Source organism: Hipposideros armiger, unplaced genomic scaffold (assembly GCF_001890085.2).
Source record: "Hipposideros armiger isolate ML-2016 unplaced genomic scaffold, ASM189008v1 scaffold_93, whole genome shotgun sequence".
NCBI lineage: Eukaryota > Metazoa > Chordata > Mammalia > Chiroptera > Hipposideridae > Hipposideros > Hipposideros armiger.
This window is the reverse complement of record NW_017731443.1, coordinates 1,098,117-1,114,527: the sequence shown is the minus strand read 5'-3', so window position 1 is coordinate 1,114,527 and position 16,411 is coordinate 1,098,117. Positions and strand designations below refer to the sequence as shown.

The 16,411-nt window shown below is 52.2% G+C and overlaps 1 protein-coding gene across 1 annotated transcript; it reads left to right on the top strand.

Annotated features, from left to right (window-relative positions):
- The first annotated feature begins 8,128 nt into the window (after positions 1 to 8,128).
- NPAS4 (neuronal PAS domain protein 4) lies at positions 8,129 to 13,796 on the top strand. Its single transcript, XM_019645198.1, has 8 exons — positions 8,129 to 8,489; positions 9,217 to 9,368; positions 9,540 to 9,642; positions 9,762 to 10,017; positions 10,192 to 10,301; positions 10,633 to 10,768; positions 10,897 to 12,329; positions 13,049 to 13,796. Exons 1-8 carry the CDS (start codon positions 8,315 to 8,317, stop codon positions 13,075 to 13,077), a joined length of 2,394 nt encoding a protein of 797 aa, XP_019500743.1. The 5' UTR covers positions 8,129 to 8,314; the 3' UTR covers positions 13,078 to 13,796.
- Positions 13,797 to 16,411: the final 2,615 nt, after the last annotated feature.

Here is a 16,411-nt window from a genome sequence, read left to right as displayed (position 1 = left end):
GGATTTGCTGAGCAATGTGGGAGCCAGTGATACCCAAGGCAGGAGCGCACTAGGACCCAGGCCAGAGCCCTCAGGGAGTCTTGGTGTGCACCCCTTGACTTCCCCAGGCCCCCAGCTGCCATCTTTGTCCTTTTCTTCAGAACAGCTCCAGCCCCCAGCCTGGCCCAGCCCATCTGGTGCTTTCAGACCGAGCTGGGCCAAGGCTGCATGGAGCCAGTGGGTGCCCAGGCCCTGTTTCCACACTTACAGTGACAGGGCACGTGCTACCTCCAGAACCAGCCCATGCCATCTCTTCAGAGCCTTGTTCGAAATTAGATTTTTCATAGTTAAAATAATGACTAACATTTCAGGTTTTTCATAGTTAAAATAATGACTAACATTTCATCATTCAACATTTATTGCATTCCTTTGTGTGCCAGGCATTGTTGCAAGTGCTTTAAGATATAACTCATTTAATTTTCTCATCTGTCCTTTGATGTAACTGCTATTTTTCTCCTCACATCCCTATTTAACAGATAACTAAGCTGAGGCACGAGACAGGTTAAGTCACTCGCCCAGAGTGAAGCAGCCAGGACTCTGTGTGGGTGCCTCACCCCAGAGCCTCCATCCTGACCTCCACTCTCTCTGCCCCATGAGCCTCAGGCTCCCTCCCACCCTCCTGCCTGTCCACAAAGAATTTACCAGTCTTTTCCCCCCTGCTGACCACTCCGCACAAGGCTGAGCTCCTTCTCAGTCCCGCCTGTAGCAGAGGGGACAGACCTCTGGGTCGAGGTGGGGGCTCAACCATCTGTAGCACCGACTGCCCCTCTCTACCTTCGGTCCGCATGTCTGTTAACTAAGCCTCAGGCTGCTGTGGCCCCTTTTGTGGCTACCTGTCCCTGTGTGGTCTCCGCTATGATGCTGTACTCTATTATCCAGCCCAGTACCACTCCACCCACCCAGCACAGCCTAGCCCAGTCAGCCACTCACTTAACACTGGCGACTCAGCTCGATCAAACCTCCTCAGGAGGCCGTCCCTAATCTCGCTCTCCCCGAGCACCCTGCATACCCTCTTCACCACAGTCATCCCACATAAACGGCTTGATCGAGTTCCCACTTTCTCGCCAGCCCAGATGCTCCATGAGATTGAGACTACGTGCGTGTTTCCAAACCAATGCATTGCTAGTGCCTAGCACAGAGCCTGGCACAAACTCAGCCCTCAGATGTGTGTGCGTGAATGAATGACATACTGAGGCCCTGCTCTGGGCCCGGCGCTATGCTGGACACCGAGAAGATGGAGACCAGGCATAGATGCAGGCAGGGGAGACAGACAAGTTAACAAGCAATGACATTGTAGGATGAGAAATACATTGATGAGGAAGCACAGGGAGCCGTAGGGGGTGTTGAAGTGGGGTCCTGGACCCAACTGGGGGACGAGCAGGACAAGTAGGAATTCACCAGTTGTAGAGTGATGGTGGAGGGGACTCTGAAACTGGGTGGAACTAATACATGAATGGTGGGGGGTCTGTCTCCTCCAGACCTCCAGCTCCTTGAGGGCAAGGACAGCGTCCTGCAGTCCTACCTCCCCCACGGTGCTAAGGAGTTTTGGTTCCCTGCTCTGCATTCAGAGTGTTTTTAGTTGATTGATTTTCTTTCCCTCCGGGAATATGGCTGGTCTGACACGCTCCTCACTGCATTACTTGTGCCCTCTTCTCTCAGTCCTGCCTTCAGGCCCTTGCCCAGAAAAGCTTCGTCTTTTCCCACGTGGGCTATACCCTCCCCCTTCCGCACCCTCCCCGGCACCATGTCCCTCACCTTCTCTGCTCAGCCCACTCACCGGGCTCGGACGGGCTTAATGCGTGGGTGCCAGCGTGTACCTCTTCACATGAGATTTGTTGATTTCATAACCATAAATAGATAAAATGTTCTGAATACTTCTCTGTGCAAGTAGAATTGGGGGAGTGATAACATAATGAAAAGGCCTTAAGAGAAAGAAAACAGCCTGCTAAGATGCAAAGACAAGGCAGTCATTGCACAAACCGGCCTTATATGAGGATGACACTTCCACTGCCCAGACTGCTGAGCCCTAGACCCAGGACTGGGGAGGTACATGGGAATCTGGTAGAAAACCCTTATATGGTTCCAAATGCATGAATTCAAAAGAACAAGCTCATAAAAAAAAAAAAAGAGAAAGAAGTAGAAATCAGGAAACCTGGATTCTAATTCTGGATTTATCTCGTTCTAGCCATGTGACCCTAGGCAAGTTACTAAACTGCTCTGAGGAGGTGTATAGAGGTTCTTCCCCTGGGTTAGACTGGAGGTTCCAAGAAGCCTGAGACCCCCCCCCCAATGCTGTCATTTCCTCCCAGGACAGTTTGTTTTCCTGATAGTACCTCCACCACCAATTACGGGACACCCCTCCTTCCTGAAACCTGAAATGCAGTCCTGAGGCTGGGGTCGGGATAAGAATGGAGTACCCTGACTCTTCATTGACAATTCCAACTCATGTTGCCATGGAAACAGGATGTGGAGCATCACTCCTGCGTGGGGATGCTACATCTACACAGCTACAAAGGGGCTAGAAGCTAGGAAGGAATCTAGCCCACGGGGCTTCCCAATCTCTTCACTCTTAAGGAGTGCAGGACACCGTTGCTCCATGGCATTTGGAAGAGTAAAGAGAGATGAAATGGTAGTTTGGTATGCCCTGGGCCCAGAGAGCTTCCGGATGAGAAAAGGAGAGACATGCAGAAATATTCCTAGTTGGAACTCATCCTCTATTCTAAAAGATGGAAAACGTTTTCTTTGAAGGGCCAGTTAGTAAATAATTTAGGTTTTCCAGGCCATATGATCTCTGTTGCAACTACTCAACTCTGTCATTGTAGGGCGAAACCAGCCATAGGTGATACGTAAACAAAGGGTGTGGTTGTGTGCCTATAAAACTTTATTTACAAAAACATTCAGTGGGTCAGATAGTTTGTAGACTCCTGCTCTACCCCATGGTAGAGAAAGGGAGAGGGCGTGGGCTGGGGGTCACGAGCTAGGCTTAAGGCCCAGCCTCACCAATGACTTGCTGTGTGACTTTGAGTAAGTCATTGTCTATTTCTGAGCCTCAGTTTCATCATCTATTCAAATGAGCATAATAACATCCATCAGATTTGTCATGAGACTAGGTCTAACAGGTCAGAGCAGATCTGAAGTCTTTTCATCCCTCTGTTCCATCACGTCAAGTAGAGCTAAACCCCTCCCCAGGCCATGCCCTTGACTGCTGAGGGTGGCAGCAGCCCACTGGAAAAGGGAGGTGCTTCTCTCTAGAGTCAGGTTCTTGGTCTGGCGTTCCAACCTCCAGCTTCAAGTGACCCTGTTTCGGTCACAAGCCAAACACAGGAGAAAATGAAGACTCCCTTCCTTTCCACCATCCAGTCATTTGGCAGGAGGCTACAGTTCACTTGAGAAAGTGATGTGGCTGCAGTGGCTGATGTCCAGGCTTTGGAAGAGGCCTTTGAGACTCAGGCTGGGACTAGAGTTAAGAAAGATAAACTTCAGTGCCCCCCTAGATCATTCATCAATGGCCCCAGTTTCGCTGGGGTACAAGTCAAGTAGCTACACGTGTGGTCTGGTGGTAACTTGCAGCACCACCCACTGCATTTAATGAACCTTTCCTGAGCCACCTTGCCCACCTGTATGGTGTGATCACCACTGAGAGCTTGCATTCTTTGGCATCTTGTCATGTGGTCTGAAGACCCATCAAATGATATTCATGAGATGTGCATTCTCTCTCTCTCTCTCTCTCTCTCTCTCTCTCTCTCTCTCTCTCTTTCTCTCTCATTCCCTTTCTCCCTCTTTCTCCTTCTCATAGACACATTTGTCCAGGGTAAGACAAGACAACCTAGAGAACCCTCTGTCCAGATCCTTGCCCCAAGTCTCCAGAAAAGCAGCCCTAACCAGAAGTCTCCATGCTGTTCTAAAGGAGCAGACTCCCTACTCACCCTCCAGCTTCTTCCCTGGAGTCATCCTCCCCAAAATCTATAGATAAGATATACTCTTCTTCTCTGATAGATGTTGAGGGGTGATGTCCCTCCATGTCCCCAGTAAAACTATGCAAGACGGGCAAGGGATCTCACGGCCAGTTCTTGTTATAAAAAGCCCTTTTTCGGAAAAAAATAATAAAGAAATCAACCAATCCCTCCTCGATGCCATCACCTCTTCTTGGTGGTTTTTCGGGGAAGGAGTGGGCGGGTTGCTATGGCAACAGATGCGAGCTCCTCTCAGTAAAGAAGGGACCTTGATATTTTTTCTTCTCTCATTCTCTCAGCTGTGCGTGTGTGTGCGCGCGCGTGTGTGTGCGCACCGCGCATGCCTGTGCCCACACCAGGAATTTTTTTTTTTTAGAACTAAAGAAAGTCCTTCTCTTCCCTCAGCTCCCCAAATATGGAGTGATGGAAAACCACTTACTCCTGCAGGCCAGGGAAGATTCAGAATGGTTCAAGAAAAAAGGGAGCGGTCATATGGGGTTCCCTTCCTCCACCTTTTTACTAGAGATTGCATGCAACAGAGACAACTTCACAAGTGGTTGGGGGCCAAGGGCTGGAAAGAAGGGCTGGAGAGAGGTGAGTTAGAGATGGATGATGCAAGAACCCAACAAGTGACATCAGAGAGGAGGGCAGCAGATAGTGTGTTGAGTCTGGGGATGCTTGCAAATCCACACACATCATTTTATGCTGAGAGCAAAAGGCACAGGGCAGACTCAGATGTAGACACAAACATGCACATGGAGGCACACAGAAAGCTGCAAACATATAAATACATACAGGCACAAACACAGAACTATACACAACACAAGAAGATGTAGACATGTTTTATAAAGACAGGCATAGATGCAGGCATGACAAATGCACAGATATACAGGGATACAGACACACCACTACAAAGACACATGCAGACAGACACACAGAGACATACAAATACCATCATAGTCAAAAGGACACACACACACACACACACACACACACCCTCACAGTCTGGCTCCCTCCCTTCGATTGCCCAAGCATCCCTGAACAGCAGTGCATAGCTGGGAATGCTGCAAGCTCACCCAGTGGATTTGGCTGGGTGGGTCCTCCCCCCATTTCTTCTACACACTCACCCTAAAGCCCTCTCTCAATTCACTCCCTTGCCCACTTTCCTATAGTTTATGGGCTCTGATACCTCCCCCATCTTGGACTTCCAATTCTTAGCCTGTTCTGCTGCTACTGCCTGCCGCTTGGGAGAGAGAGTGGGGTGACTCAGCCAGGCCAGAATGACTCACACTGCCAGTATTTTTAGCAGCGGCCAGGAGCTCTCTAGTGTGCCAGCCACCCCCCCTCCTCCTGCTTGCTATTTTGGAACAGTCACTGGTGATATAAATAGTTCTTCTCCCACGGCCTGAAGCTGCTGCCAAGCTATTTTTGGTTCTGCACTGTTAAAAATAGCTCCACGGAGGTGGGCGGCAAGGGGAGTGGGAGCTGGCCTAGGGAGAGGAGACATTGGGGCATACAGAGCTTCTTAACTTGAATCAGAGTGGGCGAACTTCTCTACCCCCTCTTTCGTCCCTCTCTAGACCCTTCTTCCCTTCCAGAATGCCTCTCCCCTCCTCCACAGTCTATTCTAGAAAAATCCAAGGGCTTTTCCCTTGAGCCCAGTTCTCCTCCATGCTTACTTCACCCCTAGAGCTCAGAAATGTTGGCTCCTGAAACCGCCTCTCATATTCATCCTCAGAGGAGAGGGGGACAGTCAACTGGGGCCTCACTCTGAAGCCTGTGTGGACTCAAGCTACTTTGGTGTCCCAGGCAGACCAGGGCCAATATGACTTCCCTGGTGATTATTTCAGGACCACGGACAGTGATCAGGGCCCCATTCTTTCACTGCGGATCTACTCAGCTTGCTGGAGGCCAACCAGCTGGACCCAACCAATAGACACCTATCATCAAGAGGGACTAAGAATGTCTCCAAGCCAGGGCCAAAGCTTCATCAGTAGGTGAAGAAAACAGGAACACTGCCCTGGATTTTCATACAAGAAGGGTGTCCAAAGATCAAGGGCTTGTCCAAACAGAAGCTTGAGGGAGGAGTGGGTGGGTCCATCAGGGGTCAGATAGAGATGAAAGTGGAACAGAGATATACTTCCTGAAGGAACCATTTTTCCTCTCACTCAGATAAATAGGGTTAGAGATTATGGCAGACAGACAGACAGATGGACAAACCACCCTTTCCCTCCATCTCAGTTGTGCTGCTGAACACAGAATGGTGGATGGGGATAGTCTCAAACTCTGCCAAAATGGCACAAGAGGTCAGGATTGGGCCCCCAGACACCCTCGTCTCAGACACCCTTCTCCTCAGTTGTCTCCTCCCCCTAGTCTGCCTCTCTTGCCAGAGTCCTTTCCCATGAGGACTGAGGAGTTCCTTGACCCCAAATTTTACTTCTTGGTGTCACAGTTTATCTTCACCCTGCCTATGTGGCTTTCTACAATCAGGCCAATTCCTCTCCCCCAAATTTTAAATGAACTCATCTCCAACCCCTCCAGTGACTGCACACAGACCCCACCCCCAAATAAGGTTTCACACACAATGTCCCCTAGCCCACTTCCTTCTCCTTTTGTGGGATTCTGGTGAAAAGAAAGGCACTCCTCAGCGCCTGTAGAGAGCAATCACCTGTGCTGAAAAGAGAAGAAAGATGGAGATAAAGCAAAGGAGACAAAACTGACAGAAAAGAAGGAGACTCGAGAGAACAGAAGGGGAACCTTTGGGGGGTAGAGGGCGCACGAGGCTGAGACAGACCACCGAGCAGGCAACGAGATAAAGAAACTAGTTCTGGCGGAGGGAGAGAGAAGTGGAAAGTTGAAGGTAGAGAGACTGAGAGAGAAGTCTTAGCGCCGAAGATGGAGAGGAAGCTGGAGGGGGTTGTGGAGGACAGCCTGGCGCATTTAAAGGGTCCCTAGTAGGTGCAGGGATCTCGGAATGTCCAGCACGGGCCCCTCGCTTCTCTGCTGCTTCCTCATCCTCCTCGCCGGAGGCAGAGGGGGGAGCCCTCCGGAGCGGTGCGGAGGCAGCCAGGCCCCGCCCGTCGCCATCGCTGCTGCGGCAGCCGCCGGAGGATTCCTATCCAAATATGGAGCTGGGATTCCCCCGGCCCCGCCCCCGCCCCCGGCCCGCGGGGAGACACAGGCTTGCAATCCGGCGGGGGTGGGGGTGGGGGGGAACCGCTCGCTTTAGGGGCTGGCAACAGGGGCGAATGAGGGGGGGAGGGACACCTAGGTGCACACTTAGAGTCTCACCATGCCCTGGTACCCTGCCTCAGTTTCCCCCGTCAGTGGCTGAGGTTAATTAGTTGACAGGAAAACGAAGAAATCACTGCAGACTACAGCGTTGGTGTTGGTGTTCCTGTTTTTGGCTGTGGGAAAATAGAACCAAGACCAAATTCACCTGGTGCCTTTTCCTCGAGACCCCCTTTCTACCCCATCCTAGGGACGTAGACCCCCATGGGACTCCCCCTGCTAAATCGCCAAGGCCCGGGTTTGCAAAGTGGGGGAGGAGGAGGTTTGTTCTTTGAAAGTGACTAAGGGAATCCCAGACCGAGGAATCCCTAGAGAGAAACCACAGTTGTGACCTATCCCACGGAGGCCAAAGAGGGTCCTTCTTCCCCACAGGTGAATGTGACCTTTGTCCGCCAAATAGGGAGGGGGAATTTGTGGACAACCCTGCCCTTCCCCCATTTTCTTATCTCCTTAGAAAAATCGACGTCAGAGCCATTTCTTTCCTGCCCTTCTACAGACTCTCCTGCCAGAGGCTTCAGACCGCCTGAACCCCTGTCCTGTCGCTTTCCTCAGCTGAACACATTCGGACGCCTGGGTCCCTGCACCCCCTTTCAGGCCTTCTTAACGCAGCGCCTGCCTCCCGGCTCAGCTGCCTCCAGCCCTGGCCCCCTCCGCAGCCTCAATTCTCCCCCTCCCTCCGGGCCCCCTCCCGCTCTCGTTCTACGTCATGGGATGACGTCGGAAGCTAGGGAGGGAGGAGGAGCGCCCCCCCTCCCCAGCCAGCGGCTCCCGCTGCAGCTTGCTTAGTCCAACCTCCCGCTTTCCCGCCCCCTTTCTCTAAAGCGAGCCCCCCACGCCTTGCAGGAGCTATATAAGGCGGAACGAAGCAGGCGAGGGGGGCAGCGCAGCGGAGCGGAGCCCAGGAGAGGAGAGGAGAGAGAGAGAAGAGAGCCTGAGTGAGAGACGGGAAAGCAAGGAGGAAGCCACCAGCGCGTCGGGACAGGAACGCAGGTGTTCGGAGCGCCGGAGCTGGAGCTCCGCAGCCGCTAGTCATGTACCGCTCCACCAAGGGCGCCTCCAAGGCGCGCCGCGACCAGATCAACGCTGAGATCCGGAACCTCAAGGAGCTGCTGCCGCTGGCCGAAGCGGACAAGGTCCGGTTGTCCTACCTGCACATTATGAGTCTTGCCTGCATCTACACTCGCAAGGGAGTCTTCTTCGCTGGAGGTGAGCACACTGGGGCTGCTGGAGACCCTAGCTGGTGGGCAGCGGGGACAGTGGAGCTGAGGGAACCTGCCAGGACCGCCGTGTGTTTGGGGCAGCCTGTTGGCGAGCTAGGGGGAGAAGAGACTTGGCGGACTGAGGGCTTCCTACTTTTCCTCCTGAGCTCTGTCTAGACTTCACCTTAGTTCTGGATGAGGGTTAGAGCCTGGATAGTGTCCCTGGTACCAGGTTTAAGAGAAGAGGAGAGCCAGGGCAGAATGGCCCCAATTCGCACCAGCGTAGAGGCGGTCTGGGAGCCCGGAGAGGGAAGAACGGGAAGTTGCAGGGATGGAGCGGCCAAAGCCTGGGGGAACGCAGGCTCTGTTCGCGATGCTGAGAAGGCTCTTCGGCCACCTTTGAAGCGCTGTCCGTGGTGTATACAGCAGCACCGGGTTTTGCGAGGCGCTGCTCGCGGTGCTGAACGCCCTGTCGTCTTTGGAGCGCTGTCCGTGGTTCTGAAATTAGCAGACGCGGAAGCCGGGGCCCGACTTTAGAAGTCGGGCTCACTGCCTGGGGAGATCCAGCAACAGGTTCTCTGGGCAAGAGCTGCGGGCAGTGGGTCAACAGGTGTGTGCAGAGGCAGGTCCATGAGAAATTCCACTGAATTTTCTGAAATTAACTCCATGCCTTTCTCACTTCTGCTTTGCATCCTAGTCTTACTCCTGACTGACCATATCTTCTTATCCTACAGGCACTCCTCTGGCGGGCCCCACAGGGCTTCTCTCAGCTCAAGAGCTTGAAGATATAGTGGCAGCACTACCTGGCTTTCTGCTTGTGTTCACGGCTGAGGGGAAGCTGCTCTATCTGTCTGAGAGTGTGAGCGAGCATCTGGGCCACTCCATGGTGAGTGCTGAGGGTGCTCTCAGCTTGGACTGGGGCACAGATGGGACACAATGAGCTTCTATTTCTGGGAATTACTCGGGAGGGAGGGTTTGTACCCTGCAAGATGCTATGTGTCAAGGATTGGCTCTTTCTGCCTTCACTAATGGTCATCTCTTCTTCACTTTTCTCCAGGTGGACCTGGTTGCCCAGGGTGACAGTATCTATGATATCATTGACCCAGCTGACCACCTAACTGTGCGCCAGCAACTCACTCTGCCCTCTGCCCTGGAAACTGGTGAGAACTCCTTTCTCCCTCCCTCTATCCAGTCTCCCTCTTGCTGCCCTGCTCCTCCACATCTGCCATTTCTCTTAGGCCATCCACCTTCTTATCAGTTTTTCTCTTCACTCACCTAGATCGCCTCTTCCGCTGTCGCTTCAACACCTCCAAGTCTCTCAGGCGCCAGAGTGCAGGCAACAAACTGGTGCTTATTCGAGGCCGATTCCACGCTCACCCACCTGGAGCCTACTGGGCAGGAAACCCTGTGTTCACAGCTTTCTGTGCTCCGCTCGAGTCAAGACCCCGCCCTGGCCCTGGCCTTGCCTCACTCTTCTTGGCCATGTTCCAGAGTCGCCATGCTAAGGACCTGGCCCTGCTGGACATATCTGAGAGGTAAGCCCAGAGTGTTCACCCCAGGAGGAAGGCAAGCCAGAGATGAGGGGACCCTAGATTCTGGAGTCAGGGGCAGGGAGGATGGGATCTAAGGGGCAGAGGATGTGGGAGGATGAGATGCCTGGGTCAAGCAGGGAAAACAGAAAGTTGACCTCACCCTTTCCACTTTCCCAGTGTCCTAATCTACCTGGGCTTTGAGCGCAGCGAACTGCTCTGTAAATCATGGTATGGACTGCTGCACCCTGAGGACCTGGGACACGCTTCTGCTCAACACTACCGCCTGTGTGAGTGTCCAGAGAAGCTGGGGATGAGACAGGGAGCTGGGAAAGGGCATGGGAGACCTGACCAAGAAGGGCTGTGGTCAAGACTGATGCTGGAGAGATACCAGAGGCTAATGGTTTTGGGTGCTATAGGGTGAACTTTAGGGTGAGGAGTCACGGTGAGAACAGAATCAGAACTGGGGGACTCCAAGTGGTGAGGTTAAGGTGGTGAGCTGAGTGGTGCAGGTTAGAGTAGTCATGGATACCCCAACTCAGTGGAGAGGTCAGGGGGTTGATAGTTTAGGTGGTGTTGCCTGATGGGTATGCTAACTCCACATGTTTTCTTTCCCCTTAGTGGCTGAGAGTGGAGATATTCAGGCAGAAATGGTGGTGAGATTGCAGGCCAAGACTGGAGGCTGGACATGGGTTTACTGCCTGTTATACTCAGAAGGTCCAGAGGGCCCCATTACTGCTAATAACTACCCAATCAGGTGAGCTGCAAAGCAGGGACCTGGGGGATGGGGTGGGCAACTGAAGTGGGCATGAAGGAGATACAAATCAGGGAACTGCTCTGGGAATGGACACCAAACCCTTACCAGTTGTCTTCTCTCTTCTCCAGTGACACAGAAGCCTGGAGCCTCCGCCAGCAGCTGAATTTTGAAGACTCCCAGGCAGCCTATGTCCTGGGGACCCCGACCTTGCTACCCTCATTCCCTGAGAATATCCTCTCCCAGGAGCAGTGCTCCAGCTCTAACCCACTCTTCACCCCAGCCTTGGGGGCTCCCAGAAGCACCAATTTTCCAAGTGCTCCTGAGCTGGGTGCTGTCTCATCAGAAGAGCTTCCCCGGCCTCCCAAAGAGCTGGGCTTCAGTTACCTGACATTCCCGCCTGGCCCTGAGCCTTCTCTACAAGCCGACCTGAGCAAGGACCTTGTGTGCACCCCACCCTACACACCCCACCAGCCAGGAGGTTGTGCCTTCCTCTTCAGTCTCCATGAGCCCTTCCCAACCCACTTGCCCACTCCATCCAGCTCTCTTCAAGAACAGCTGACTCCAAGCACCATGACCTTCTCTGATCAATTGACACCCAGCAGTGCAACCTTCCCAGATCCACTGACTAGCTCACTACAAGGCCAGCTGACCGAAACATCAGCCAGAAGCTATGAAGATCAGTTGACTTCCTGCACCTCCAACTTCCCAGACCAGCTGCTTCCCAGCACTGCCACCTTCCCAGAGCCTTTGGGCAGCCCTACCCATGAGCAGCTGACTCCTCCCAGCACAGCATTCCAAGCGCAGCTGAGCAGCCCCAGCCAAACTTTCCCAGAACAACTGAGCCCCAATCCCACCAAGACTTACTTTGCCCAGGAGGGATGCAGTTTTCTCTATGAGAAGTTGCCCCCAAGTCCTAGCAGCCCTGGTAATGGGGACTGCACGCTCCTGGCCCTAGCCCAGCTCCGGGGCCCCCTCTCTGTGGACGTCCCACTGGTGCCCGAAGGCCTGCTTACACCTGAGGCCTCTCCAGTCAAGCAGAGTTTCTTCCACTACTCTGAGAAGGAGCAGAATGAGATAGACCGCCTCATCCAGCAGATCAGCCAGTTGGCTCAGGGTATGGACAGGCCCTTCTCGGCTGAGGCTGGCACCGGAGGGCTGGAGCCACTTGGGGGGCTGGAGCCCCTGAACTCCAACATGTCCCTGTCAGGGGCTGGCCCCCCTGTGCTCAGCCTGGACCTGAAACCCTGGAAATGCCAGGAGCTGGATTTCCTGGCTGACCCTGATAACATGTTCTTGGAAGAGACGCCTGTGGAAGACATCTTCATGGATCTCTCTACCCCAGACCCCAATGGGGAATGGAGTTCAGGGAATCCTGAAGCAGCAGTCCCAGGAGGGGCCCCATCACCTTGCAACAACCTGTCCCCAGAAGACCACAGCTTCCTGGAGGACCTGGCCACATATGAAACCGCCTTTGAGACAGGTGTCTCAGCATTCCCCTACGATGGGTTTACTGATGAGTTGCATCAACTCCAGAGCCAAGTTCAAGACAGCTTCCATGAAGGTGAGTCCAGCCGAAATGTTCAGGAACTCAAGTCCCTGTCTGGCCAATGAGATGCTGGGTGGAATTAAATGAGTAAATTCTCTCTGTACCTCAGTTTTATTAATGGGATAATATCACCTGTTGCCCAGGGTAGTAGCAAGGATAAGAACTAGTGTAAAACTTACTGTGGATGCTCCGGACAAGTACGCCTGGAGGGTGGGGCTTAGGGGTGTGGGATAAAATGCAAGAGAATCTTTGGCTAATGGTTTGTGCTTCTTAACTCTATGAAGGACCTAGATCAGCCATCACCACCCCATTTTACAGATAAAAATGATCAAGGTTCCAAAGTTAAAGAAACTTACCTAAGGTCGCACAACAAATTGATGGAAGAGGGAGTTGAACTCTGTCTCAGTATTCTTGCCCCCTAAAGGGAATAGAGAGTAAGAGTTTATAGGAGTTTGGGAAAGTATGAGAGTGGGACTCATCTCCGGGCCCCATCAGAGGCTCTCTGCTATGGCGCCATAATTTCCAAAACTATAGCCACAGTTTCACTCCATCCATCTAAATTGCTCCCTTTTCTGCCGAGCCTCCGGTGATCATTCAGTCATTGGGCCAACATATTTGAAGCCCATACGATGTGCCAACAGTGCACATCCTCAGCCTGTCTTTCCTAATGGGCCTACTAACTCTCTCTCTCTCTCTCTCTCTCTCTCTCTCTCTCTCTCTCTCTCTCTCTGCAGATGGAAGTGGAGGGGAACCAACGTTTTGAATAAGTCTGTGACTTAACGTCGTCAAGTATGGCATATTGTCATCAAGACGTGGAGCTGCTCTCCACCCCCCTGGGACTGTTGGGGGATTCTAGGGGCTGGAGGGGGATATATCTGATTCCCCAGGCCCTGCAGGATTGCGGGGGGGGAGGTGGGAGGGCAAGGGAGGGGAGCTTCTTTTTAAAATTCAGAGACTTCCAGCGATCCCAGTTTCCATTTCAATCTGTATTCACTCGTAGTGAGTTTCCTTGAACGGGGATTTCAAGCGGAGAATGGGGGAGTCTCACTTCCCCCACCGCGCTGCCCCATGGGCCTGGGCCAGTTCTCCACTCCTGGGGGCCAAGCCACCCCTGGGCCTTGGTGGAGGAAAGGCAGCGCCCACCCAGGGCCAGCCTGTGCCCTGAGGGGCTCTTGACACCCACGTAGAATTCTCTACACACCAGTAACGGGATTTCAATTCCTATGGACTCTGCCGCCCTGGCGGCCCTTGTGACTTTTGCGCCCCGCGCCTGGGGTGGGGGGCGCGAAGAGACGCTACGTTCCTTTCCGATGGAGGAAGGCAGACCTGCCGCTGTCACACGTGTGCTTGCACGAGTGCGTGTACCTGGTGCGGGACTCACCCGGCTGCCAGACTGCCTGGGCCTGCCCAGGTGGCCACCTCGTGGTGCTGCGGTGACTTTGTAGCCAACTTTATAATAAAGTCCAGTTTGCCTTTTTGGTACCCCTGGTGTCATGCGCTGCTGTAAAAAGGGAAGCATGGGGACCTGAGAAGGTTGGGAGGCCTAGCCAGGGGTCTGGGGTCAGGAGGTAAAGTCTGGACCTGCTAACGGCCCTCCATTCACTCCGCATTTGAGTGCAGTGCGCAGTCCACCCCGTGCTAGAAGCTGGAGAATTTGGAGCTGAACCAGGTGCTTCATCTTGCTTTCAATATGCTTTGGCGTCTAATACTCAAGGGTATTGGAGTCTCCTCCCTGCTCCATGTTCATAGTGCCCACAGTTGGGAGGGAGAAAAAGGACCTGGGGACGGGGAGAGAATTCAGCTGGGCAATTTGCTGGACGTGGGTTTGAAGTTTCTGGATATGCATTTATTTCTTCAGCCTGAAGAAAGGGGTACACCTTTCTTCTGGGGCCCACTGGAAATAATAACCTGTTATCCTTGCATGGGGCTTTCGGCTGACAAACATTTTGACATCCTTATTCACTGCAATAAAGCCTCTGAACAGGCATATTAGCATGGTGTCACTAATGAACAAACTGAGGATCACAGGTAAAAAGTGAATCCCCCCTCCCACAGTTGGTGAGAGGCATAAGTGGGCAACATACCCATGGCGTCTGTGTCCAAGCCCTGGGCTGTCCCCTCTGGCCCCAAAGCCGGTGAATCACCATCTCAGATTGTCTCATCCCAAATTACCCGAGAAGAGAGGGCTTGGATTAGAGCAGGGCCTTCTTCCCCTCTGGGTCTGCGAGCTAGAGGAGGCCCCAAACTTCTGAGCAGAATATATGAGTAACTTAGTGAGTCAAGAGAAAAGGTTTCCAAAAATACTGTCTTCCTCCAAGCTTGAGGGCCCACCAGCCACAGGGTATGGTGGAGAGGGGTGAGGGAATAAAAATTAGGAGATGGAAAGACCTGGACTCAAATCCCACCTCCACCAACTATTTGCTGAATGGAACCTGAGCCTCAGTTTCTTCACAGGTAAATTGGGGCTAAACAAAAATGGCACTTACCTGCCAACGATGCTACCAGGACCTTGATGGGGTCTTTTTATAAGCTAAAGAGCACAGAACAGACTTAAGTCATTAAAGTGAATTAGAAGGCAGTCATGACCGCAAAGGCTTAGAGGGAGATTCTCAAGAACAGGAAGGAAACTCCAGGCCCATTTTCCCCTCCAGTGGAAAACGAGGGCTGGATTCCAAGAGCTGAGAGCACAACACTGAGAAGTCCCCTAACCCTTCTCTCATTCCAAGTGTCCCACCTCTGGGGCCGTGCCCTTCACAGGGTCCCACAGAACCTGTCACCCCTTCTCCATCTTGGATGAATCCTTGAGGGAAACAGGATTTGTCCTCTGCCTTTCTGTGCATCTGTTCTCCAACTTGGACCAAAGAACTGGTCTCTAAGCCCCCAAAGGACCCTGTCTTTGCTCTGCTGCCTTGCTGGCACCAGGCACAGGGCCGGGCACATAGCAGGCACACAAGAAATACTTCATTGAGAGGACTGTATCTGAAGATCAGCCCATAGATTTGAAGAGGAAGTCACCATTTTCTGCCACAAAAAAGTTGTTCCTAAGTTCCCCAGAGGGCAAAGGGTTGTACCTCTCAGCTTTGAATCTTAAGTGACTATAAGCGTAAGACACACTTTTTTTTTTTTTTGGAGTCCCATCTGAAAACCTTCCTGGTGGTCATCCAAAACAAGGGAAGTCTAAGAAGTTGTAACAGCCAAGAGGCTTGCCTAAGGAAACAGGACAACGAAATATAATGCAGTATTCTGGATGGAGTCTTGGACCAGAAAAAGGACATAGGTTAAAAACTCTGGAAATATGGATAATGTATGGACTTTAGTTAATAATAATATACCAATATGGGAAATCTCTGTACTATTTTCGCAATGTTTCTGTAAATCTAAATCTCTTCTGAAAAAAAAGATTAAAAAAAAGATTAAAAAAAAATAAAGCTAAATAAATAAAAATTTAAAAAATGAAAAATAATGTAAGAGAAAAAAACCACCTCACTGGTGGTTGGTAACGGTGGGTGATAGGAGAATGTGAATTTGATGAGAAGGCACCCTGACATTCAGATCAGACCCCGTCCTGCCTCCCCTTCCTCAGACAAGTTCTTGCAGAGAAAAAATTAGAAGAGCCAATGGCTCCACCTGCTGGATAGAGAAGTGTCTGCTTCTGTCCCTCTTACTGGCAAGATCCCTGTGGCTGAAGTGTCTGCTTCTGGCCCTCTTACTGGCAAGATCCCTGTGGCTCAGAGCTCTATAGCTTAGAGCAGATGGATAAACTGAGGCCGGGAGAGAAAAGGATTTACCCAAGGGCACTCCCAGAGTCGCTGAAGAAGCCAGGTCTGACTCTCAGCCAGTCCCCTTCCCACCTGTTCCCACCCTGGGAGCAGAATGTAGGAGAAAGAGTTTGGGGGTCATAAGGGCTGAGTTCAAGGGCTGGCTCTGCAGCCTCGTTTTTCATGTGATAAATATTTACATCTCCATATGCCAGGAACTGTTCTGGGTACTGAGGATGCTGCAGTGAACAAGACAGACAAGGTCTCTGGGCTCACAGAGCCTCCATTCTAATTATGGGGAGACATAAGAAAAAGTAAATAAACAGTCTGAAAAAAGCA